Source organism: Cibotium barometz, chromosome 22 (genome assembly GCF_041138505.1).
Source record: "Cibotium barometz isolate CiBa-2024 chromosome 22, ASM4113850v1, whole genome shotgun sequence".
Taxonomy (NCBI): Eukaryota; Viridiplantae; Streptophyta; class Polypodiopsida; order Cyatheales; family Cibotiaceae; genus Cibotium; species Cibotium barometz.
The window spans coordinates 56,983,910-57,010,477 of NC_141067.1; the positions used below are offsets into that span (position 1 = coordinate 56,983,910).

Below are 26,568 nucleotides of genomic sequence, written 5' to 3' on the forward strand. Positions count from 1 at the left end.
TTTGACGAAGAGAGAGAGAGACCTTATGGTCAGCCTTGGAAAGACCAAGGTCATGGTCTTCAACACAAACTACGAGAAAACATGAAAGGTGCAAAGGGGTTAATTTAGCAGCCCACGACTATTGGTTGGGTTTCCGACTAGCACAAGGAAGAGGGGGGGGGGATCAACCTATAAAACGTGCCCCGTGCTACTTGAGCATTAAGATTGCCCTCTTTGTTGCTCATCAGCAACCCAATTTGGCAGAAAGTGGCCATAGTGTGAGATGGACACCATGAATAAATTGTTGAAATACAAGCAGTTACAAGGATCTACAGTGAGGGCAAAAGGACGGAAGGACCAGATGTGCGAGAGATCAGAGAAAATCAACACAGCATGAAATGGATGAATGAGTGTATGTATAAAGATGAAGTAATCCAGTACAAGAGGCCCTCTGATGTGAGGTGACTCTTAGTAGTAGACCGGCGAAGAAGCAAAGACGAAAAAGCAAGAGGCTAGGTCGATGATGAAGGCTCGCGTCGGGGACAATGGTGGCACTCCGTGAAGATGAGGGCGGGCTACTGCTGTGACCAGGGGGTAGAGCCGACGATGAAGATGTGCGTGTATATTAGCCGGGCTTTTGCTGTGGTAGAGCTGATGGCTGAAAGTGATGTGCAAGGCTGAAAACGTTGCTGAATGCGTTGAAGAAGGTTCAGCTGGTGTAGACGATGATAATGATCACCGATGCGCTGATGAAGGTTCCCCCGGCTGCAGTCTATGATGCACAATGATGGCGTTGAGTTAGCCGGGCTGCTGAATGTTGGACGACTACCTTCCGTGTTGCGCTGAATGGTGAAGTGATGGAGAGGATGGGTGAATCAGGCGGCTGGTGCTAAGTCCTGAGCCAACGAGTTGATCACGTTGACCCATGGGGGTTTATTATAGTGGTTTAGGGTTGTCAACTAGGGCCAGTCGGACCAAATCTCAGTTGTATCAACTCTCAATCATCCACCTGCTTGCCCATGTCCCCCAAAACTGGTTCTACACACATAATATATTACAAGATTGTTTCCACATGCCCAAGAGTCAAGCAACTTGTCCACACCTTGACAATGCATACGAGATCACTCGCCTAATCAAGCAAACACACGAACCTCAGACTATCTCCGAATCGTCTCCCAAGGGAGCTCACAACATGGAGATGTCTCTGCCATCACACATTTAAGCACTTATTTCCACACAATTCAACCTGGATAAGCAGCAAAGCTGGGCATATCATCAGAAGTCGTGCAATTTCAGCAAATACAAGTGTTGAGGTTTTGAATAAAAGGGTGCAGAAAGTTGCTATGGTTCTTGGTCTGACATTGAATAGAAAACGTTATGAAGTATCATGTGCTTCACACCTGCAAGATCTCAACATCCAGCCGCCTCTTAGGCAAGATTAGGGGTATGATATGGTCCGAAAGGTGCCTTGGACATGGCCCAATGATTGGGACACAAGTTGGGTACATTATGAACATGTTTTATGAAGCTTTGAATGATGTTTTTGGACTTGCAAAGTGTGGGCTGACCCAAAAACGACTAGCAACAATCAAAGTGTGGGCTGACCCAAAAACGGCTAGCAACAATCAACAAACTATGAACCCTATAAAGGGGGTTTCAACCCTTATTGAGGCATCTCTCAGGTTTTGGCAAGAACTCCTCCGTAGAGGCAGCCCGAGGCAGCTCTAGTCAAGAACACAAGCATATGGAGAGCATGACCAAGCTATGGATTCAGGAAGACATTTTTTGCATGCATAGTAGGTTAGCATGCCTAGTCAAGAATGCAAGCATCTAGAGAGCACGACCAAGGTATGGATTCAAGAAGACATCTTTTGCATGCATAGTAGGTTAGCATGCATGAACTTGAGCAAAGTCTAGATCTAAGAACCATTGTATGTATGAGCATATACAGTAGATTAGGGTTACATACCTTGTGTTTGCAAGTGGTGTGTGTTTAAAAAGCTGGAGATAATGGTGGTATGATGTTTTGTAGTGCGGCCTTGGCATTGAGATCTCTTGGCTATATTTTACACCATGAAAACATTGTGGCTGCATTTTCGGGTAAGCTTTGCCTATGTGCCTCGTACTAAGAGTGCTCCTTACTACCTTACAGTTAAGTGTGCCAAGTTTCATTTCAAGTTTCTTCATTTTGAACTACAGGTGAAAGTGCTTCAGCAGTTTTGCATTCTTTGCTTGAACTTATCCCCTCAACGGATCGGAAAGTACGTACTGCTCATTTCATTGCTTTCTGATTCTGGATGCATCGTCTTCTAGTGTCTTTGGTTCACGCTCTTGAAGCTATATCATATTTTATGCTGCCTTATCCAGGCACTTTGCAGCTTGGCAGTTTGGTGTCTTGGAATTCAGGAGTTTGGGGTGCCACTACTTGAAACCCAGATTTATTTTATACTACGAGCGATAGTGCATGCCATTGACAATCCGATGGGATCAAAGGCTATAACATACGAAGCTCTTCAGGCAATGACTTTGACTTTGGCTTTTGCTTGGTTTTTTTTTGCTTCTGCTACTTTCAACCGGATAAGAGCAGGATCTAGCAAGCGTAAATCAGGAAGTTCTTTTTTTGGGCATGCAGGCTGTAGTCAAAATGGTACACAAGGTTCCAAAAATGAGGGCATCAGCTTCAGTCTGGGCGCCTCCTGTGTATAAAAGATTACTCTCTGCAGATAAAAGAGACAGAGACATGGCAGAACGATGTTTGAAGGATGTGGAGTCATCTCTACTGCCACCACTTTCTTCCCTTTCAAAGGTTTTGTATTAAAAGTTACATAATGTGTTTACTTTGATAATAAAAGAAGGTTCCTTTGACGGTCTCTCGTTCCAGACATGCATGGGGTCTTTCTTGCAACCTTAAGGTAGACTAGGTTTTCTTTTTTCCTCAAGGAAAGAACTTCCATTGAGGATGATTCGTGGAGCCTTGGCTCTTGTGTTGATTCTTTAAATGTAGAGTAGGTTTGTGTCCAACTATTGCCTAGATACAATCTTATGATGCCTTAGTTTTATAAAAGGAATTTAGGGTAAGAGAGATTTTAACACCAGACTTTGACACTGTGAAACACGCCAACAATAAGAAATTTCATTACGTCAGTGGCCACCCAAGTTCACTCCTGTGATTCCACTCCAAGTGTGGTTTGATTACTGTGCATCTGTTCCACTTTGTCCCCATGCATACAATCCCTTTCCCTTAACACAGCTATGGTTTCTTGCGAAGAATGATGATGCCTGATGCTCCACCTTTGGAACTGATCTGAGAGCCAATGTTATGCTAGGGAATGCTTTCCTTTGGCTTTGCTTGCTGCCGACCACCTCATAAATGCCACCTTGGCTGCATTCTTCCATGGATTTGTGCACTTTCCTTGGGACAGCTTAATACTTAGATGGCTGAGTGTGAATGCTTTGATACCAATGTTGCATGTGCAGAAGCCTTCACTTACTTGATCCAGCTCTAAGCCTACTAGTTAGGAACATGTGATGAATGGATAGAGCAAGGAGAGAGAGATGAACTGTATTTTCAATATATTGATATGGTACAAAAAGAGGTATATGTATGTACAACTTCCATGGCGTTTGGCCTCCCAAAGGACTGAGAATTGATCTAAAGGACTGACTATGAATTGACTTTGACCTGCCCCATGGTGGGGATCAGATGATCTAATGACTTGCTATGACTTTCTATTTATAGCTCCTTGGCTGCCCCTGCAGCAAACCGACAACCGTCGGCCAACAAAATTAAGCTCAAAAATCATATTATATCATTTAAATGCTGTTGACTTTGTCTGTTTGATGCTCATGACCTGGCTGATTGGTGGGTTGCCTTTGGGGATTTCTTCTTTACCTGCTAGAGCTTGTTATGTACCTTAAAATTGCTGCCTAATCAGGGTTTAGCTATGGGATTAGCCATGTCCACGTGTGAGCATGTGACAAGGTTTGAGTCCCTCAGAGGAACTCTCCTAAAATGAGCCATAGGCCTACTATATAAAACCCAATAATCTTGTCCACACCTTGATGAATTGTACGGCCTTAATTCTAGTCTCGTTATGTCTAGACAATGGGTCATGACTTTCTCTCTCTCCTAGTGAGAAAGATTAGGAGAAACTAGTACCGGACTACAGCAACATTCTGTCAAGTGGTCTTCATCTGTATGATATCTCCATGAACGCCTCACTCGGGAAGTTGAAGAACAAGCCTGAGTGCAGAACAATGAGCCAGCCGAGTGAGTAGGCTGGATGGGTACAGCGAGAGCCTGTGTGCAAGTTGCCATAGCAAGAAGATCAAGACCACCAAGCCAAGTTTATTCGCACAATCTGCAGGTGGAGGTGGACTTGAGGATGTGAAGACCAGGAAGGCAAGCAGGAAGACCAAGAAGAAACACAACAAACACAACAAGAAGCACAAACCTGGACGGGGGCAGCTGCTGGGAGAATCCAGAATAGGATAGGTGGCAAGCCGGTAGTGGCTGCCAAGATCCTAGACGGGTATAAAACCCCCGGAAACTTTGTGAAAAGGGTTCCGATAGTTCCAGTGATTTTGGTCTATTCGAGTTTGTGTCTATGTTTGGTGACAAACTCATAGAGGGCGATGATGCTCCAAACCATGTCAGATGGGACTCCTATCTCCTGTAGATGTTGTAGGAGGCGGGCCCGGGGTACAGTATCAAAAGCTTTGCGGAAATCCACAAAGCAGTTTTGATGTCAAGCTCTACCCTCGATGATGGCACGGAGGGTGAAGATGTGGTCAAGAGTAAAGTAGCTCTTCTCGAAGCCTGTGTGTCCTAAGGCTTTTATCCCTGTCTCTTTGCAAATGAATTGAGCTTTGCCTCTAGCACCGATCCATAGAGTTTGGCCAATGTGTGGCAAATCATGATCCTCATGTAATTATTAGGATCAAGTGGATCTTTGGCTTTGAGGATGGGGCTGATGGTGGGGTGGAAATCCTTCACAAAGGGCTCTATTGAACATGTGAGCTAGTAGGGGCGCCAGGGTATCATCAGCATGTGAGATGTACTCGGCAGTGAGTCCTTTGTGATCTTGGGCCCGCCCCTTACGTAGTCTACGGATGGCCTTGAGGACCATGCCCTTTGTGAAGAAGGCGGAGGTGGTGGGCTGGGGATCTGGTGGTGGGGTAGAGGTGGCTGATGGGGGATATGATAAGAGGGAGCACGCATAGGAGTGCCATCTGTCTAGGCAGGTGATACGTGTGGGGGGGCGATGTTCTCGGAGTTTCCTCCAGGCCTCTATGCAGTTTGTCCCTAAGAAGAGTTAGTATAACTCTCCTCTTTCCGAGTGTAGAACTCTCATTTCTTGTGTTGGGTGAGGCGTTGAGAAATCTGTTGCGCTTGGCGCTTTGTGATTTGCCCGATCCATACCTCATGCTTAGAAGGGAGCGTGTAGCTCGGCATTTGGAACTGCAAGGTGGCTTGGCGGTAGACCCCTGTGTGCAGATGAAAGAAGTGGTGGCAGATGTGCGGAGAATGGTGGTGTAACATGCGGAAGCAGCAGGGGAGATCGGTAACTTCAATGCTCAGAAAAACAGCACACTTGTCGCAACGAAATTAATGCACAAAACTGAATATAGATGTGCAAAAATAGAGAGAGAGAGAGAGAGGGAGAAGAGGACACAATATTGGGTCCCAAATACCCTCTGTAGGGCCTCCACCACGAATGGTGTATTTGCTTTTATTTGAATGATGCAAAACTGAAATAAAAGACTGAACCTGAACCTTCTTGGCTGAGATAGATCTCTGCCCTTGACCTTCAATCCTTCACTCCTCCTGCGTTAGCTTGCCTGTCCTAGCCCTTTGTTCAGCTTCAGCACTTGGTAAATTATGAGATAAATGAACTGATTTATGTCTTGGGTATTTATACCCTTCAGGGAAGCTAGTCGATTGGTCTAAAGCCAGTCGGCTATCTAAAATTTGCTCTAGGACTGGTAAAATCAGCATTAAATGCTGTAAAATCAGCGCATGACCAAAAACCACTGCTGGCCATGAGGCGCCTCAGATCTGGCTGCTGGGCAGCCTGTGTGGGCTGCCCCTATAACATGCGGAAGCTTCGGGGGAGATGGGTAACTTCAATGCTCAGAAAACAGCACACCTGTCGCGACGAAAATAACGCACAAAACTGAATGTAGATTTGCAGAAAAATAGAGAGAGAGAGAGGGAGAAGAGGACACAGTATTGGGTCCTGAATACCCTCTGTAGGGCCTCCACCGTGAATGGTGTATTTGCTTTATTAGAATGATGCAAATCTGAAAATAAATATAGAAAACTTGACCTTTCTTGGCTGAGATAACTCTGCCCTTGACGTGCAAATCCTTCACCCTTCTGCGTTAGCCTGTTCTGGGCTGTCCTGGCCCTTGCTTTAGCTTCAGCACTTGGTGATTGATGAGATATCTGGACTGAACTGAGGCATTGCCATTGTAAAGCTTTACTATTGTTATAAAAGGTGATCTTGTCCAACTCTCTCAATCTCCTTTGCACTCTCTCATATGTTGTAACATGCGGAAGCTCTGACTGTCTTCTTTCAGCCCTAAACACCATTGAGAACATACTGCAAAAACGCAGACAGAAGGGAGAGTAGAGAGAGAGAGATAGCTGGAAATTCAGTATATTCATATGGTACAAAAAGGTACCCTACATCTATAGCCATAGGCTGCCTTCATGAAACGGTGGAATACACCAAAACAGTCCTACTACTGGGACCCACTCACTAGTGGAGTGAATGATCTACTCAATGAACACATGTGCCTTTTTATAGGCTCGTGAACCCCTTGGAGTGCTGGCCGACTGGTCATAAATTCTCCATAAATGCTGAGGCGCTTGTAGTCGCCTTCCTCTGGTACAGCCGACTCCATTGTGTGCAGCCGACAGCTTGTGTCTTGCAGCCGACAGCCTCTTCCAAGTCTTCCATGCCTTGCTCCAAGTCCTGGCTCTAATCTCTTTTTCTTGGCTGCCCCTTTTGGACTAGCTCCAGAGAATGTCCATGGCAATTCTTGCACATGACATCCCCCTCTGCTAAACTTGATGACGGGATTCCAACCTGTTCTTGGATGACTGTCATCATCCCATTCTATTTCCTGAAGTCCCTCTGTCATCCATCCATCCATCTCTGGCATCCCTTTTTACTGAAAACCCGGCCCGGTCTCCAAAACCACTCTGACTCTGAATAACATCTATGCATCTGTTCCATCCAGTCCCCAATCCGTTCCTGCCCTGACTCTGAACACTGTCTTGGTCTTCATTCTTGAGAAATGAGTCTAGCACTCTCACATCGCCCCTTGGAGGATAATCCTCCCTTGGGACTGTTGCCCGAAAAACCTATCTGGCTCACAGGACTGCCACCCCCTCTGGCTTTGTGGAACACCACCAACAAACCTCCTGGGAGCTCTTCTCGATCTTGTGTTCCTTGCCTTGGGCTTCGTACCCATGCACTTTCCTGTACCTTGGACCTGTACACCATCATATGGGACTGAATCAGTGTTTAGCTTTGTTGAGTCTGATGCTCTGACACACCAATGTAACACACGGAAGCTCTGAGAGTCTTCTTTTAGCCCTAAACACCACTGAGAACATGCTGATGCAAAAACGCAGACAGAAGGGAGAGTAGAGAGAGAGATAGCTGGAAATTCAGTATATTCATATGGTACAAAAAGGTACCCATAGGCTGCCTTCATGAAAAGGTGGAATACACCAAAACAGTCCTACTACTGGGACCACTCCCTAGTGGAGTGAATGATCTACTCAATGAGCACATGTGCCTTTTTGTTAGGCTCTTGAACCCCTTGGAGTGCTGGCTGACTGTGGTTGGCCAGCCGACTGGTCATAAATTCTCCATAAATGCTGTGGCGCCTGCAGCCGCCTTCCACTGGTACAGCTGACTCCACTGTGTGCAGCCGACAACCTCTTCCAAGTCTTCCATGCCTTGCTCCAAGTCTTGGCTCTAATCTCTTTTTCTTGGCTGCCCCTTCTGGACTAGCTCCAGAGAATGTCCATGGCAATTCTTGCACATGACATATGTTTACTGTTTATGCTTCCGCCTGTGCTATCTCCTTCATGGTATCATTCGCTTAGGTCCAGGCTGCTCCAAGCTTTGCAAATCTGCCCGCGGTTACATCTTTGCCTTGCGTTTTCTGCCCTATCTCCTCTTGGCTGAAGCTCAGCCCCAAACAGTGGCTGCGTTTTCACACATTGCTGCGCTTTCTGGTCCAGCCAGCCCTTCTTGCTGCGGCGAGTTTGTTGGCTGCGTTTTCTCCTACAGAGGCAAGCGCTGGAGTTTTGGCTGCAAATTCTGCTCCGGCATCAGATTTGGTGAGTTCTCTTGCATGTGGAGTTGCCAGCCAAGTGGCTGTACATTTCCTTCTTCCTCCACGAGTCCTTGCCCTTCTGGTTAGGAGGTTCTTGGTGGTTTCTTGGACTGTTTTGCTGCTGTCCAGCCTCCTTCTCTCTGAGGTTTGAGAGGGGGTTGATTGTTCCTGGTGCCTCGCTTTGTTGGAAAGCACTTGAGAGAAGTGTTTGAGAACTGAGATTTGTTCTTTGTTGTTGTGGATATGGCTCCCCCCTGTACGAACAAGGATGACAAGTTGAAAGGACCCAACTATGCTCATGGGAAGCTTCAGATGCGGATCTGGTTCATCCACATGGGTTTGTGGGACATTGTTTAGGACGTTGAAAGGAAGCCCGAGCGTCCTCAAAACTCTAGGTGGTGGACTCAAGATCAAGAGGATGAATTTTTTGTGGAATTACGAGACTGGGAGAATCGGGACTCCGAGGCGCATTCTGTGCTTGTGCGGACCATCACCGAGGAGGTCTCACCGGTAGTGCAAACTCTCACTAGTGCTCATCAGGTATGGTCAAAATTGGAGGATCTCTTTGCTCGACATTGGCTATGGGTGTTGCTTTGTCCTCTTCTCAGCTGGCTGCTCTTATCCTCACCAAGCTTTCTCGGAACTATGATGTGATTTCTTGATCTTTGCGGTGCCAGGTCACATTCACTCAGTTGGATTTTGATGATCTTAGCTCCTTACTTTTGGAGGAGGACTCCGTTCTCATCTCACAGGGTAAGTTGAAGGCGTCAGTCAACAATTATGATCAGGTACTTTTCTTAGTTCAGAAGAATGGTCGGAGTCGTTGCTTTACTTGTGGAAAAAGATGAAGGGAGAGAGTTAGGGTTTCATGTGGGAGACATACACAGAGAAGAAGGGGGAGAGAGAGAGAGAGAGAGAGAGAGAGAGAGAGAGAGAGAGAGACATGTGGGGATAAGTCAACTCACAATATGAGTGTGTGACTCCCCTATCACACATGTATATTTACTCTAGTAAACATAGTGCACTTAGTACATTAAAAGTACTAAGTGTACTATGTACTATAAAACTTATGGGCTTGTACACACTACAAGGGTGGGCATAATGCCTTTATCCCAACAACCTCCCACTTAAAGGCAAAGTGCCCTTAAGTAAAGGAAAAGAAAAAATCAGCATGTACATGATAATATACAAGGCCATATCAAGGCTGAAACTGGCCTCATCCAATGCCCATCAAGTGTCTGCAATGAGCAAACCGCTCTGGAGGCAAACTCTTTGTCAACAGATCAGCTGGGTTGTCATCCGTATGAATCTTGACAAGCTGAATCAGCTTGTTCTCTATCACCTCTCTGATGAAGTGATACTTCACATCCACATGCTTCGTCTTTGCATGAAAGACAGGGTTCTTTGCCAACTGGATGGCACTCTGATTGTCACAATGCAACAATGGAATATCCCCTGTATAACCCAAATCAACCACTAACCGAGATAGCCATAATGCCTCCTTGCAAGCCTCTGTGGCTGCAATATACTCGGCCTTTGTAGTAGATAAGGCAGTGCACTTCTGCATCCTGGATATCCATGACACAGCACCTCCTGTGAATGTAAACACATAACCGGTAGTAGACTTCCGGTTATCTGGATGACCGGCATAATCCGAATCCTTGTAACCATGCACTAATGCATCCTGTTTGCCAAAGCAGATGCACATATCGTGTGTGCCCTTCAGGTATCTCATGACACCTTTCAGTGCTTCCCAATGCTTCTTGCCAGGGTTGGCCATGTATCTAGTATCCACTCCCACTGCAAATGCAATGTCCGGCCTGGTAGCAACCATGGCATACATGAGACTGCCACAAGCTGAAGCATACGGAATCTTGGCCATATCAGCCCTGTCACTATCCGACTGTGGGCTGTCCATAGCACTGAGTTTCACATATGGAGGCAAAGGAGTACTAGTCTTCTTCCCCCCTTCCATATTGAACCTCTGCAAAACTTTGCCAATGTATTCCTTCTGAGACAAATACAACACATGCTGATTTCTGTCCCGAAGTATCCGCATACCCAAAATGTGATTTGCATCACCCAAATCCTTCATATCAAAGGTCTGATGCAGCCTCTTCTTCAAGGCATCCATCTCTTTACGAGATTTCCTGGCAATCAACATATCATCAACATACAAGATGAGGATCAATAGACTGCCATCCAAAGCTTTCTTGGTGTATAAACAGTGATCTATGTCACTCCTCCTGAAATTTTGGGATTTCATGAATGTATCAAATTTATGATACCATTCCCTTGGTGCCTGTTTGAGCCCATAAAGACTCTTTTTCAGCTTGCATACAAGCTTCTCCTTTCCATTCACTGCATAACCCTCTGGCTGTTTTGCAGACATGTGGGGATAAGTCAACTCACAGTATGAGTGTGTGACTCCCCTATCACACATGTATATTTGCTCTAGTACACATAGTGCACTTAGTACATTAAAAGTACTAAGTGTACTATGTACTATAAAACTTATGGGCTTGTACACAAAAGACATTAGAAAAACCTTGGAGTTTCTTGACAACACCACCCCTAGTTATAAATTCAAGGTCAATGGTACTACAAGGGCAAGGCTTCGTCTCAGAGAAAAGACAAAGACACGACACAGGATAGTGATACAAATTCTAGTACCACTTCTAGGGCTCCCAGGGCGCTTCCGGTTGAGGAGACCCTAGATGGTGTGCTTCTCTAGTACACATGCAGTTTCCCCCCATGTGCTTCCAGCCAGAAGAGGTTTGTGGGCGGGAGAGGGGGCTAATTACAGCTCCACCTACTGGTGCATGGGGACCGTGGTTCGGAGTTCCAAGCATTAGATATCTGGCAAGACATGGTTATCTGTGGCACAGCAGAGATTATGAATTGGATTTGTTCCAAGTTCATTGTTCGAGGCTTTTGGGACATGATGTGTTCCGTCCACTGTTGGGGATTATGGGCGCGGTGTGTCCAGTAGCTCATCATCTATGTTTGGAGTTCAGTGCACACTTGTGTAGGAATTCGTGGCCAAGCAAAGTTCCTTGCTGTTCGTGGTGGCATCTTGTTTCGAGGTTGGTGGATGCTCTCTCCGAGGTGATTCCAGTATTTGCGGTGTTGGAGGGTCCATTGTTGCATCTTCATCGACTTATCTTCTTCAGACTCTTGCACACTATGAGTTGCAGAAGGCGTGTTAGAATTTGTGCATCTCAGTGTTTTGGGGATCCACCATTTATTTGGTTTTTTAATCTATTTTCTCCTATTTATTTTTGTCTAGGGCCAGTCGGCCAGCCCTAGAGAGAGTCGGCCAGGTCCCTATTGCACTTTTTTTTTTCTGAGAAAAGATCCTTTCATTAGTTATATAAAAAACGCCCGTAGGGCTACAAAGGATCTCTCCTGCTGATAAGAGAGACAGAGCAGTGAGTACAGTATGGCAGCTCGGGAGACTCTCCCTAGGTGCTGCAAAATACAAGCATCAGTACAAAGAACTGAGAGGCTAAATCATACAATAGGGGGGGGGGGGGGGAAGAGCCAAACAGGTGGCCTGTAGTGCCAACGGGGGGATCCCGTGTGTGGGCCACAGCGCCAAGTGGTGTGAAAGGCCTGGCGCCGTAAGATCGCCTCATCCGAGTCTCCCCGGATGCGGTCGTACTGTCCTCGCAGGGTGTGGATCAACTCCTGCCAAATCCCCCGTACAGTCTCTGCTGGTGGCTCCAATCTCCCCTCAAAGGCCGTAAAGCACCGGGCCCTCCAGGTGAACCAGATGGTGAGGCTGCTGAGGAGCTCCCATCGTAAATCCCTCTCCTGTGTCCAGCTCTGGCGGACGAGAAATCCGGTGCCGGAACCAGGCGAGGCTGGCCCCTAATAAATCTGATGGCCTGACTGCCCTGCTCCATCTCATAGCCCATAGCAGGCCCTGACGAAGTCGACCAAGCAGTGGCATCCCACGTAAACATACCCTCTGGAGAGAGGAGGGCCAGAATACGCAGCATCCGCAGCCAAATCTGCTGTGCCTGAGGGCAATCCCAAAGGCAATGTCTCTGTGTCTCCATAGGGTGGCCGCATCGGACGCAGGCCGCCGGAAGACCGTTGTAAACAAGCCAAGTGCCAACTGCTGAGCCCCTGTGGTGGGCGACCAGCCACTGAAAAGTCGAGATCCTGCGGGCCTGTCGACTAGCCCAGAGCCGAGCCCAAAAATCCTCCAGGAACTCCTGTGAGAGTCCCTGTAGTCGCCAATGCCCCGGTGCTGCTGGAGAGACCGTCCTCGCCGTCAAAATATGCCGCCCCAGCTGAACAGTATACTGGAAAAAGGTGATCTCTGTGGCCTCAAGGGATGCATAAGGATCATGCCACTCGTACTCCCCGGGGTCCCACTGTAGCCGGGCCAAGGGGCGCGCTGCATATGCCCATATGCGCCAATCCGGGAGCACATCAGCAGGGTCGGGGTCAATATGCCACTTCCGAGAAGCGGCGGCCACTACCCGAATCCTCTGAAAGGTGCACTCTGCAACCAAAGGCGACTCCACCTCCACTCTCTGGAGTCTGCCCTCATCCTGAATCTCATAGTAGAGGCAACTGCCATCCTCAGTGCAAGCTCTGACAGCAATCAGGATCTCCAACTGTGTAAAGGCTCCCATCCACCGTGGGGCCACTGGCTCGAGAGGCGTGAACCACTCCTCTGTGAGTGCCTCCTGAATATCATCCCTCATAATCAACCCCCCTTTGAAGTGACTCAGCCTCTCCACCTGGATCTCCTCTGGTAGACTGCAGAAGGCCTGCCAGTCTCCAAAACTACGAGCTGGGCCTGCCGCTCTGCTGTGCCTGGAGGAATCCATCTAAAACCGGGGTCCGGGCTCCATGCCGGAGTGGGAGCACTACTGATCCAAAAGGCCACTGTCTTGCGCCAATTGATCAAAGCTCCCGAAGCTGCACTAAAAACCTGGAGCAACTACTCAGCCCGAAGAAGATTGGCCTCTTGGCCATGCAAAAATAAGCCCGTGTCGTCTGCAAACTCAGCATCAAGCAAGTCCTCCCCCCGGACTGGGAGCTGAAGTCCTCTCAAACCAACCTCCTCTGCTGTCAAATACATACTCATAGCCTCCGCAAAAAAGAGAAAAAGAACAGGGGCGAGAGGACACCCCTGAGACGGACTGATCTGGTCAGCTCAAAACTCGGCCCCCGTCCTCCTGCAATCAGCACCTGGCTGCGAGCTGTGGATTACAGAGCTGCCACCCCTCTGATCCATCCTGGCTCAAAGCCCAGGCGAAGCATAGTGCCCTCTAAGAAACCCCAATCAACTCTATCGTATGCCTTCTCAAAATTGAGAAGCATCACGACCAAGTCCTCGCCAAGAAATCTAGCTCGGGCCGTTGCCTCCCAGAAAGTAAAGATGTTGTCAAGGATACTGCGCTCCTTGACAAATCCTGTCTGAGTAGCATGAATCAACTCCCCCAGGAAGGGCTGGATCCTCAAACTCAAGGCCTTTGCTAAGACCTTGTAGACAGTATTGAGGATCGTAATAGGCCTCCAATGCCGAATATCATCTGATACTCCCTCCCCCTTGGGGATAAGATAGATCAAGCCCTCTGAAAAGCTCTGCGGCATCACCCCAGTGTCCAAAACATGCTGAAAGCCCTTGCGGGAGGCCTGGCCCCAAAAGGTCCCAATAGCGCATAAAAAAGGTCGGCGTCAGTCCGTCCTCCCCTGGGCAACTATGTCGTGGCAGGACCCTCAAGGCCTCGGCAAGCTCAATCTCTGACAGAGGCGCACCTAGAACTGTACGCATACGGTCTGTGACCCTCCTCTGCACATGGGCCCACACAGTCTGTCTGCAAACATCTCGATCCTCAGTGGCTGGCTCCGTTGAAAGCAGGTCACTATAAAATGCAGTGGCAATGGCTCTGATCTCCCCGAGCTCAGTAGCTACCGATCCATCCGGTCTACCAAGCTGGCGGACTCCTGCTCGCGCATGACGGGTTCCAGTGATCTCAAAAAACTCTCCAGTCACTCTATCACCAAGCTGCGTCCACTGAGAGGCCTGACGACGATAGTAAAACTCATGTCTCTGCTCCTCTACCTCTCTAACCTCTTGGCGTGCCCAGCTCAGCTAGGACGCCACCCACTCACATGTAGGCTGCTGCTCCTGAAGGCGCTGTAGCGAAGGAAGGCTGTGTCTCAGACGATGCTCCCGCTCGCGAATCTCTCCCAGCCGTGTCAAAGCTGCAGCGTGTAGAAAAGAGCTAAGATCGATGAGTCCCTGGGCACACTGGCCCGCTGCATCCTGGTCAGAGCACTGACTATCATGCCAGATCCTCTCAATGTCCTCAGCGAGACTGGGATCTATAAGTACCCTCTCTGGGATCCTCAACTGCAAGCTGGGCTCCCGTGTCCCCTCCTCCAATGTCAATATAACTGGCGCATGATCTGAAAATGAGGTGCCAGCGAGAATGCCGACGGAGCCCCCTCGCTCCCCTAACCAGTCGCCCACATAAAAGCGATCAATCCGTGATAGATTAGTCCCTCCCTGCCGGCGATCCGACCGAGAGAAACTAAGACTGTCCTGAGACCGAGAGAAAGCCCCCATGCTGCCATGCATCGGTGATCCTCAGTGACATGCAAAACCGGTCCCAAGCTGCAAGCTCCGTGCCGTGCACTGTAACATGACTGCCTCCCACCCTATCTGCCGGGTCCTCAAGCATGTTGAAGTCTCCCCCGACACACCAATGTGCGGCCTCTGGCAATGCATCTGTAACCTGAGTCCTAAACTCTGCTCTGGCACTCGCATGATTGGGCGCATAGACGTTGAGCACACCCAATAGCTCATCATGCATCCTCAGAATGACATACTGTGCTCTACCAGGCACAATGATCCCTCGATCCACAATGGCCTGCCGCCATACATCTGCAATGACCATGCATACTCCACCCTGTCCACCCAAAGGACCAAAACCTGCAGACCAAAAAGTGTCCCATCTACCAGGCATCACCCAACCATATCTCCGAATCCTGCTCTCACCCAAGTGGTGCTCCTCCATCATCAAAATATCAATGCTGCCACCAACCAGGCATCTCTGAAGCTCCTGCCTCAAGCAACCACGATAGCGTATAAAGTGTGCTCCGCCAGGCCCTGTACATTCCATGAGATGATCCTCATGGATGCCCTGCTGAGGTGGATGCTGTCTCAGCCGTGCGGCGGGCCTTCGCAAGCGGCTTGGATGGAGAGTAGTCCCCATCCGAGCGGTTGCGAATCTGCCCACCCGGTGTACTGCAAGAATCTCGGATCAGGCGCCAGTGGTGGCTGTGGCCCATGGCGACTGCCTCCCGCTCTGACAGAGCAACCTCGTGTATACACACATATCCAGGGTCGCGTGCTAAGTCTGCCACTATGCGCACGACCAAATGCCGAATCCCTGAGGTATCCACACTCCCGGGATCCAAGAAAAAATGAGCTAACTCCCAAAGTCGGCCTATCACATCTGTCACCTCCAGATCGCTCATGTGATGAGAAAACTCAACTGCCTGAGTCTTCAAAGTGCTGAGAGCGAGCTCTAGAGTCCACTCCCGGTCGCATGGGCCACATAGAGGGAACGAGAAGGCCACCGCTGAGTCTAGTGCCTCCTCCTCGCGGGCCGGAGGTATCACTACATGAACTCGGATGGGTGCTGGCTCATGGGGGCCCTCTGCTCCAAAAAGCCGTGTGAAGGTATAATCAAAAGCCTCCGAGCGCTGTCTAATGCCAAGGTGACTCAGCCGACTACGGATAGATGAAATCCGTGAAGCCCTAATCGGCATAGGTCTCCTCTGTGATGCTCGAGCGAGGTCAGTGCTCAGCGCTCTCCGGACTGCAGGTGAACGCCAGGGACCTGCCTGCAAATGAAGCACTGGTTCGGGAGCCCCGAGAACTCCACTCTCTAATCTATCCACCCCCCCCTATCCTAGGTAGCTGAATGACCTTAGGAAGGGAGGAGATGTCAGACACCAACACTCTGACCGAAGGTAGCCCAGTTGCTCTGGCCACCACTGAAGCTGCTGAGGGGCCCGTCTCTAGTACCGAGCCCACCAATGCTCCGAGCCTGGAGAGGAGCGGAAGATACTCCCGGCGGAGACCAGGGAAGCAAACTGTAACATGGAAGAGGCGCTCTCCCTGCTCCGCCGCTGCTGGGTCAAATCCATGCTGCCAAGGTCTGAAGAAAGCCCGAGCACCCCTGATGTCAAGGGGACTCATGGCAAGGACCTTGGCAACGCTCTGGGCGGCCTCGAACTCAATCTGATAATGTCCCTGGCCCAGAAGCTGTACATCTAGGATCTTGCCCACATCTGCAAGAAGGCGGGCCTGAAGAAGATCCCTGATCTCCCCTCTGCTGGGGTGAGTGCCGACTATACGGCAGATGGTGGAATGAGCCTGGAGGCGTTCCACCTCTGCGGTGAGGCTCGCTTCCTCTTCTGGCGAAAGAGAAAGCTTGATGGGGGTGACCTCAGGGGCGGGCGAGGGGGCTGCGGATGAGTCCCTCTGAGGCGGGGCGGGAGGAGCCTCCATCAGAGTCTGAAGCTGCGGCGAAGGCGGGATCCTGCTGGAACCGAGTTGCACACAGAGAGGCGGGATACGGAGCGAAAAAGGAAAACAAAACCCCAAGGGGGGGGCGGAAGCAAGAAAAAAAAGGAAGGAGGGGGGGGTGGGAGCAGGCGAAGGAGAAAAAAAAAGAAAAACCCAAAAAAGGGGGGGGAGGGCGGGGGCTGCGCGCAAGAGGGATGGGAGGAAGCGAGCTGGCGGAGGGGGGGGGGATGAGGCGCTGCAGAGGGGAGGGGGGAGGCGCAAGGAGAGGAGGGTGAGCAAAGCAAGGCGGCGGCAGTAGGTGGAAAAGGGGGGGGGTGCGCAGCAGCAGAAGCAGGCGGGGGGGGGGTCTAAAAGATAGGCGGCGGGCAATGCAGGGAAGGTGGGGGGGCAAGGAGCGAGGGGAAGACGGGGGGGCGAGCAGGCAGGGGGGGCGACAGGCGCTGTGCAGCAACGCGAGCAGGGAGAGGGGAGGCGGGAGCTTCAGCGAGCTATCAAGCAGCCAGGTCCCTATTGCACTATATAAGGAGTTTCCAATTATTCACTCATTCATCCATTTCCCTTGCACATAGTTCAACGCTCAGTTGTTGGCCATTGCCATTGTAAAGCTTTCCTGTTGTTATAAAAGGTGATCTTGTCCAACTCTCTCAATCTCCTTTTCACTCTCTCATATGTTTACTGCTTATGCTTCCGCTTGTGCTATCTCCATCAGGGAGGACATTTCTATGGACTTCGTGGTTGGATTGCCGAAGAGCCGAAGGTTCCAGAATGATTGTATTCTTACATTTGTTGATCGGTTGAGTAAGTAGACCCACCTTATTCCTTGCAAGTCAGATGGAGATGCTTAGGAGGTGATCAGGTGTTCCGCTTACATGGACTTCCAAAGAGGATCGTCTTAGACAAGGATCCGAAATTCACTGGAGGTTTTTGGAGGGCCTTGTTCTATGGGTTGGGGACGAAGTTACAGTTCACTATTGCCTTTCATCCCCGGATAGATGGCTGGACCAAGAGCATGAACCAGACTATGATCATGATGCTGTAGTGTTATTGTCAGGAGCATTAAACTCTTTGGGAGGAGTTCTTGCCATTGGTGGAGCATGCCATCAATGATAATCCGATGACCCAAGCTCTCAAAACTTCCATAGGGAACTATGGTGTAGACCAGGTGGTTCAAGATTTGGACCAACTATTGCGACAAGTTCGGCAAGAAATACGGAAGGCATTTTGCGAGGCCGACAAACATTGCGGGATAGAACCTTCAAGGAAGGAGATTGGGTTTATTTGAAAATCATGAAGCAGAGGCTCAAACAGTTCAGGGAAGTTGCTTCCAAACTAGCTCCAAAGAAGCAAGGTCCATTCAAGATTATCAAGAAGCTTAGTGATGTAGTCTTCAAGCCGGAGTTACCAAGCCATTGGAGGATGCATCCGTTGTTTCATGTGAGCAACCTTGTAGAGTATCATGGGCCAAAGCTAAGTGCTCCGTCGGATGAGGATGAACCAGAGTTGGTGGATGACAGGGGATTATAGGAAGTCTTAGTACTTGAGTAGGTTGTTTTGCACTAGTACAAGCAAGGTTCTTGTTGAAAGCAGCTCCAGTATCTCCTCAAGGTAAAGGCTACCCAATCCAGTAGGCAGTCTGGTTTAATGAGGATCAATTCACGGATGAGTCTTGCCCATTGATGAGAGCCTATTAAGAGGCCATGCAACGGAGGATAGTTGTAGGGGAGAATGTGACACACCTACGAGTATGCAAGGCACAACCAGACATTAGATAGCAGTCGACAGGTAGAGTCGGATAGCGTAGAGGACATGTGGCATTGCCACGTGGCAACAATGATGTGGCAATCGGGTACAGGTGGCCCAACAACAGTACTACTAACCAACTAGGAGCATTGGTGCATATATATATGTGGGTACCCAAATCGGCATATTCATCTGCTTTCCTTAGTACTGGCCAACTAGGAGCATTGGTGCATATATATATGTGGGTACCCAAATCGGCATATTCATATGCTTTCCTCAATGTTGGACTTCACAGAGCATTTCTTTGTAGGTGAAGTGCTAGCCAGGAGTGTACAGTAGGTCACAGAGCTGTGATTTGATGTCTTCATTCTCAGCCACATCTTGTACTTGAATTTCAGTTGTATTACTTTTTTCTTGTACACAATACAAAGCAATAGTTCAGGACTCTTGTGTGTGTTGTATGTGTGATTCTGCCGAACTCTTCTTTTTATCTCTAGCAAACCCTAGCACATAGGTGCAAGTGTTCTACAAACAAGAATTGATTAAAATTTGGCTAGGTTTTTTTGACTAGATTAAATTGGTCCTTCTCAAGCAAGAAAAAGTTAAGCACTCTCCATGTTTCCCTTGTATCATGGTCTGCCTGTTTGAGCTGGTGAAAACCTTGGTCGAGGCTAAGGTCCTTTGACTAAGTTTTTGACCAAATCAAGGTCATTGACTAATTTAATTTAGAGTTCTTTGAGAACGACAAATAGGTGTTTTTCCCTATGATCATTGAACCTTGAATGCGAGCCTCAGTTGGTAGTAGGTAAATGCCACAATACCCATTACTTGATCAACAGTGCAATACTTAAAATTAACAATTTTTCTGTTTTTTGTGTGCCTAAGTACAGGTTGTAGCTATTGACATAAATCAGACACTTATGTCAATCATGGAGAAGACGGTAAAGTCAAGGGTCTTAGTAGTACCCACTATTCGTGCTTGGAGTTGGCTTGTTCGGCTCCTTGGAAGTCAAGCTGGAGAAAACAGGGTCTTGGTGAATCAAATGCTGAAAGTAGCCGAGGTTACTTTTACCAGCCATGATTCACAGGTTCAAATAGCTTCACTGGTTTGTACCTTCAACCCTTAATCACTCACCAGTTTGACTGAGGTTTATGTTTTTTGTAATAGAAGATTTGGGATGAATGTGTCTGTAACCTACTCATTCAAAGGGAACTGCTTGTGGAACAGGTTGCATGGGAAGCCTTGATTGATGCCCTATTCCAGCACCCGGTCGTACCAGTACTGCAAGGCAGTGGTCTTCAACCAGAAACAGACAGTGTCTCCCTTTCATCTGGAGATTTTCACAAGTCCAATGCAAGTCCTTCTGTGAAACGCCTAAAGCTTCTCATGATGCCTTTGATAACTATCATGAGTGGTGAAAGCCATCAGTCTGTTAGGCTTGCGTGCTGGCGCACCTGGACTTACCTTTCACACAAGCTTGAATCTGAGATCAACAGTTTGCCTGTACAAGCTGTTGTGGTTACTCCAATGTTTGAAGCGATCTTCAAGTCCGGTCCTGAGAGGGGCACTCTTGGGGTGTGGGATCTCTGCCTTAATGCTTTAGAAGCATTAATTGCTTGTAAGGTTCAAAGCAAGCTTGACTCCTGCTCATCTCAAGCCTTCTCCATTGGTCGAGAGGGAAGGGCTTCTTCTCCCAAAACTCCGACTTTGTGTAAATCTGCTGGAAATGAAACAGAGAGCACTCTGCTAATCAAATGGGCCCCATGGTCTTTGGAGTCACTAGAGTCCATACTAAAGCTTGTAAGGGTCCTTTGGAAATGTGGGGTTGAAAACTATAAAAAGTCATCCAGTGACAACCTCAGCCTTAATGGAGCCTTAAGAATGTTATTTTTAGTGATTATAGGAGTAGAGGGTGATGAGAAGGGGTCTGTCAAACCCTCAATGCAACATGTTAAATCTGTACATTCGGTGCTTAGGTTTGTCCATGAGATTGCTCAGGAGAGCGAGTTGATAGTGGGCTTCAAGGAGCTAGGTTCCGTTGTGTGGCCAGCTGTTGAAGTTCTGATGGAGCTCGGCTCCCTTGTATTGTCGTCATCTTTTTACAAACTATGTTTTTTGCATCAAGACGTTCAACAGAAGCAAGACCACTCCTGTGATTCTTTGAGCACACTGGACATTTCTGACCAGAAAGAAGCTGACTGTGTGCGCACCAGCTCAGGAGAGCTGGTCACGCCTATTGTGTATATGATTGCTATCTGGATTTGGTTTGGCCGTACTGTACTTTGTGAGGATGGAGAGGAGGAGAAGGTATTAGAAAGACTAGAAAAACTGGCTGTGTCTACAAAGGCAGGTCTTGGTATCATGAATAACCTATGGGGAGTGGGGCATGTCTTGGACTCGTTCTTCTTTGTTGTGCTTTGTAGGCAAGAAACAACAAGTGGGGTAGATCTGAATCTACTTGTATGTGACACCAAAACAGAGGAAGGTACTACAATGACAAAGTTGCAGTTGTGGAAGAAGGGTTTCTACTTTCTTCGAGTTTGGAAGATCTTTGCTGATCATATGACAAGTTACTTAGAGGGTGCAAATGATGTACCAGCTGTTGAGACTGGTATTGGTGACTCAGGCTATCAAGTTGTTCACAAATTTCTGCTCCTTCCTCTGAAATTCTGTTTGCATGTCCCTAATTTGCGTTCTGATTACAATGGTGGCATTCGAGAAGGTCACTCAAGCTACAAAGATACCAAGAGTGTAAGGCTTTCTCAAGGTGCTGATGAGCTTGAGCTTGTGGTTGCTGCATGGACCAGGCTTTTCAACTGTAGCTCACGTATTTCATCGCTGAAATCATCACAGCCAAATTTTTTCCCAAGTGCGCATTGCCAAAAGATTTTGAAGCTGCTAGAAACACACTGGCAACATGTGCATCACAACAAAGTTGAGCATGCTATCATTGAAAGTCGTTTCTTATCTGAAATGCTGGGTGTTATCATTATCAATGTCCTGAAGCAGACAGAGATATCAAGCCTTGCAATGCTTGCTATAAACCGAAAGAAGAGACTGGGAAGCTTTATAGGTGGATCTTGTCTGAGTAATGGTCCAGTGGGGAACGATGTAGAGGATGCCAGCAATGTCCGTGACATCCTTTGTCTCACATCCAGGTTTCACCACCACCTTGTATCTATATGCTTTCTTTCTTTCAACTTCGAACAGTTTCCTAACCCTATTGATTCTCTCCCAGGCTTTTAGAGTTATCATGGAATGAACTCACAGCTGGCAAGACATGGTGGTTTGATCCTACTTCAAGGTATGATCTACTACAACTTGGTGTGGTTTTTGTCTCATTTGGGTCATGGTTCCAATTAAAAGGCTGATGCTCGTGACCTCAGGGTTCTAGAAGCATTAGCAAGTTTTGTTGCACGCCTTCACTCGCAGCAGGATGCACTCATGTTCTTGCAGGTGAAAATGCCTTGAGGATTCTTCCACCCTATTATGGTCTTATTCTTCTTGTTTTTAAGCTTTAACATGCCATAAAGACTGGTGCATGACATGAGTGTCATTTTACTGCTTCCAGGATTTTTCCAAGCCTTTTGCTAAATGGCTTAGCTCTTCTGAGAGCATTTTCATTAAGAAAAATGCATCATCTTCTTCGAAGGTCCTTATGGAGGCTCTAGAGAATCTATGGGAGAAGCTTTTAAGTTGCCTACAGAGGTGCCAGCCCCCTCTAATCTTCGATTCCAATCTTCTCTCTCTTCAAGCTCCCCTTTTGATACCAGCATTACAGTGTTCTGAGACTTCAATATCCAATTCTACGCTCTCATTTTGGGAAGCAACTTATGGCAGCAAAGCATCCTTCTTGAACTATCCACCCTGCTTGGTTCCTATACTTCACCAACTTAAAGATAAGGTGAAGATTTCTTTGCCAGGTTGGGCCAAGTATTCTGATATGACATCAAAAGGCAGGACACATTCAGATATATCATCTGAAATCATTTCAGAGGCACCTACAGGACGGAGGCAGTTCCGAGTGCTTCAGGATCAGTGTTTGGAGAGAAAAAAAGGTTCACTTTGCAGGATGGCAAGTACCGATCCCAGATCTAAAAATGATGAAATGTCCACATCTATGAATGTTCATACATCCAACTTGCTTGTGAACGACAAATCAAAGCACACTGATAAACCAGTAAATGCACTGCTAGAAAGGATCAAAAGGCCAGTTGATAATGCACATTCCATTGCTATGAGCACAGATACTTCTAAAGACAGAGCTCATGTGGGCAAAGATGCATTAACACTCACGACTACAGAGCAATGGAAACATCTACCTGCTTCTGGTTCTGTGGACAAGGTAAAAGACGTGTGCTTGTTTGACAAAAATAGAGTAGTGAGAAAGAGGTCCGAGCTGAGTGCTGAGAAAGGTGAGGACGTGTCATGTAGAAATTCCAAAGTTGTGCAAACCATTGAGGGAATCCCCAAAGAAATAGCACCAAATATGGCTGCCTCTATAGAACCTGGAAAGCAGCGCCATCTGCTGTGTCATGATGAACTGGCCAAAGACCAGGATCTTTTGCAAGTTGCCAGGAACCATAATGTGACTGGATCTGAATGGGATTCAGGAGCTTCTGCACGGAGGAAAAAACTCAGGTTTCTAGATGATGAATATCTAGAGTATGCCTCTATCCCTCCTACTCAAAAGATGCCAGGCCCCTTGACCGATCATCAAAAAGAGGTGAGGCTATCACAACGTGGAGCTATTGGAAGTGGATGTACCAGTCATGGAGCAGGCATTAAAACCTATACAAGCATGGATTTCAGCCAAAGTCAAGTTGTACTTGACTCTGAGGATCCAGAAGACGTAGTCCTGCAAATGTGTAACCAGTTTGTGAAGGGTGATGAGAAACTTCAAGATGCGAATGCCAGTTTAATGCTTTCAGAATCCTATACAAAACAGAAACCTCAACCTTTAATCAATAAAGATGCACATTCTGACATGGTAGCTAGAGAAAACATGACTGTTAGGAGTTCAGATGGGGGGCCTAGTAACTTGGGTGATGCTCTACCACCAGAGTTAAAACTGCTATACCACCACAAATCACTGCTAGATGAGAAAGTGTTGCGAAAAAATGGTGATTGGACATATCCTTGTGGAGTAGATGTAGACAGAGCAGAACACAAAGCCATGCATAGAAAAAGGCTAGGAGAGGCAGGAAATCAGCCTCATTTCCAGTCAGGAGTGCAAGGTTTAAGGCCTGTCACTCCTTCAAAGATACTTAGGTCTGGCAAAAAATTGAAGGCAAGGAACTGTGAAGCTGGTGCAGGTGAAGAATCAAAGACGACAGTGTCATCTAGTGGAACTTGCCCAGCATCTAAATCCTGTGAAATTCAAGTTGTGAACCCTTTGGTCTCACCCCTGGGGAGACATGAAATGGAGGGTGCTGGAATAATTGACACTCAGGTCCCTGCTCAAATCCTTGTTTCTTCTGGGTTGTCATATCAAAGAGCTTACGTCGAACCACAGAATGTGCACGAAGATACTCGATCCAGGTCGAATGTCCAAGGTTGGGAAGACTGCAAGGTCTCGGATAAAGGAAGCACACCTCCTAGATGTGCTCGAGGTGAGATCCAACCAAGGTCAGATGCACGTAATTGCAAAGAATTCGAAGCCTTAGAGGGAGATACACAGCCTGTTATTGCTGATACTCAGCCTTGTGACATCAACAGATTCATGGCTACAGTGGGATCTGATGATAAAAGACGCAGCCATGCAGAACAGATAGGCACAAAGTGGGTCATTTGTGATGTCCTTACTGCTTTGAGTTCCTCTTCTCAGTGGAATAGCATGAATCTGGAGAGTTTAGACTGTGCCCAAAAACTCTTATCAGTTCTCCAAGGGCAAGTTCTTGAGAGCAAGGGAAGATTGATTGCTAGTCGTTCTGTGTAGAAGAAATGATTCACACTCGTCTCAAAAATCGCAAATCTCAATGACAATTGTACATAAGGTTTGAGGTTTGCTTTTACATTGTTTTTCTTTTTCTGGAGAGGAAGGGATTTGTCATGTCTGAATCTAAAATGCATATTGGGCTCGAGCTAAGTGGATCTCACAAAGGCCCTTTTGCCATGTGGCTCCGTCCATAGGGTTTTGCTAGGAAATTTACTCCTTACAACACAAATAGAAAAATTTGCCTTTGACCCTCATTGACAACCAGAGCAAAAGTTAAAAAAAGAAAGAAATTATTGGTCCACATGTAAGTAATGGTACCTTAAATCCTCACTCACTCTGTGGTGCATGTCTTGAATGTGTTTGTGTCTCCAAAGGTTTAACAGAACACTGTTTTGCAACACCACATACTTATTGTTTGCATGGTCGGGTATCTCTATTAATCAATGTTAGCTACCACATTTAAATACCAAGGTTAGTCTTCACATAGTATTGGTAAGGTTTACATGCTCTACTCGAACAACCTTAAAATGCTAGTTGAGTAACATGGTGTCAACTAACAATGTTTGCTCAGATGTACACTCATGGATGTGTAACATAACTCATCACTTATGACTAATGCACGTATCAAGTTTTTAACATTCATTATGGATTGGTTTTCTTCATTGATTTTGGTATTTACATTCTACCAATGGATTGTCTTTTCGCTTTAATTTTGGTCTTTCTTATTTAACTACAGAAGCTTTTAACTTTAAGTTTTCGATAATGGTCAAATCTATCTTAAATGCTTTTGAAGATAAGTCTTTTGTTTTATAACAACAAAACATGATTACTTCTTTCCTTTGTAAAGGTGGTCTTGTTTCACCCTTATTTTGCTTTGCCCAAGTATTAGCTACCTCATGTTTGTATGACTTCCCATTATGAAGAGTAGCCAAGGTCGAACAATTTGGATGTCCTTCATCCCCGCATCCATATGAGATGGTAATCTAGGAGGTTGGATGGTTTAGATTAGATTTGGCACATTGTCAAATATGCTACATGTTGCAATGGATCATTATCTCACAATGGTTCACACAAGGGATAGGTAGACTTTACTTTTGGATACCTTGTCTTGACATTGTGTGGTCCAAGTTGAGCTTGAATGATCGTGGGAGGTGGGGAAGTGTGTTAGAATTCTCTTATTCTTGGAGTCGAAGGGATGCACATGCTCTTTGTACCATCATCTCACTAGCGTGGAAGATAGTGTGTTGACCATGGTTTAACATGTCTCCTCTTAGTCAGATGTATAGGCAATGTAGAGCCAATACTTACGAGTCTCAAAAGCTATCTCCAACAAGAGAAGCTGAATGAAGGTAAGTGACGGATGTGTTCCTCACCATAATTAAAGATTTTTGTGACTAGATGACTATAATCAGCATGAGTGCTCTCTCCCTAGACCTTGCTTATCACTATCTAAGGACATTGATGCTTAAATATGATAATCTTGTTACATTTGTGAATATTGGTGTCAAGCCTCACTCGAGGATTTTTTCTCATTACTCCGAGATGAAGAGATGTGAATGCACATTTGCAATGGTGACGACTAGATTTACTCCAATAACACAAAGAAGAAGGGTAAGGATTTTAACTCTTCAAATCAGAAGAAAATAGTTAAACTGTACCAAGAAAGGGCACATTAGCCAGAGAACGTAGGGAAAAGTAGATAGATGCTAAGAATGGCACCCTCAAGGGAAAAATCTAGTCATGTTGCAAAAAGAGAGTTTTCTCTTGCATTGAAGAAGCATGCAATGAGACAATCGATGTTGCAGCACATGATGATTCTTGGATCATCGTTAATGGGGCATCTCGGCATATATGGCCAACTGTAAGGATTGTTATTCCTCTCTCAACCTTATGGGAGATGACATCATGGTGGTAGTGAACAGCGATGAAAAATGACAAATCAAAGGATAAGAGACTATTTTAGTCATCTAAAGAATGTGTAAAAAG

The 26,568-nt window shown here is 47.0% G+C and overlaps 1 protein-coding gene across 1 annotated transcript in view; it reads left to right on the forward strand.

Moving 5' to 3' along the window:
* The window catches only part of LOC147626749 (uncharacterized), a 53,883-nt gene extending 29,047 nt beyond the window's left edge, over positions 1 to 24,836 (forward strand). The window contains exons 2-10 of the mRNA XM_086816769.1: positions 2,012 to 2,079; positions 2,179 to 2,240; positions 2,347 to 2,496; positions 2,612 to 2,785; positions 19,534 to 19,749; positions 19,872 to 21,802; positions 21,883 to 21,948; positions 22,031 to 22,100; positions 22,216 to 24,836. Of these exons, the coding sequence (XP_086672895.1) occupies positions 2,012 to 2,079; positions 2,179 to 2,240; positions 2,347 to 2,496; positions 2,612 to 2,785; positions 19,534 to 19,749; positions 19,872 to 21,802; positions 21,883 to 21,948; positions 22,031 to 22,100; positions 22,216 to 24,582 (5,104 nt within the window). The 3' untranslated portion in view covers positions 24,583 to 24,836. The remainder of the gene's footprint in view (positions 1 to 2,011; positions 2,080 to 2,178; positions 2,241 to 2,346; positions 2,497 to 2,611; positions 2,786 to 19,533; positions 19,750 to 19,871; positions 21,803 to 21,882; positions 21,949 to 22,030; positions 22,101 to 22,215) is intronic.
* Positions 24,837 to 26,568: the final 1,732 nt, after the last annotated feature.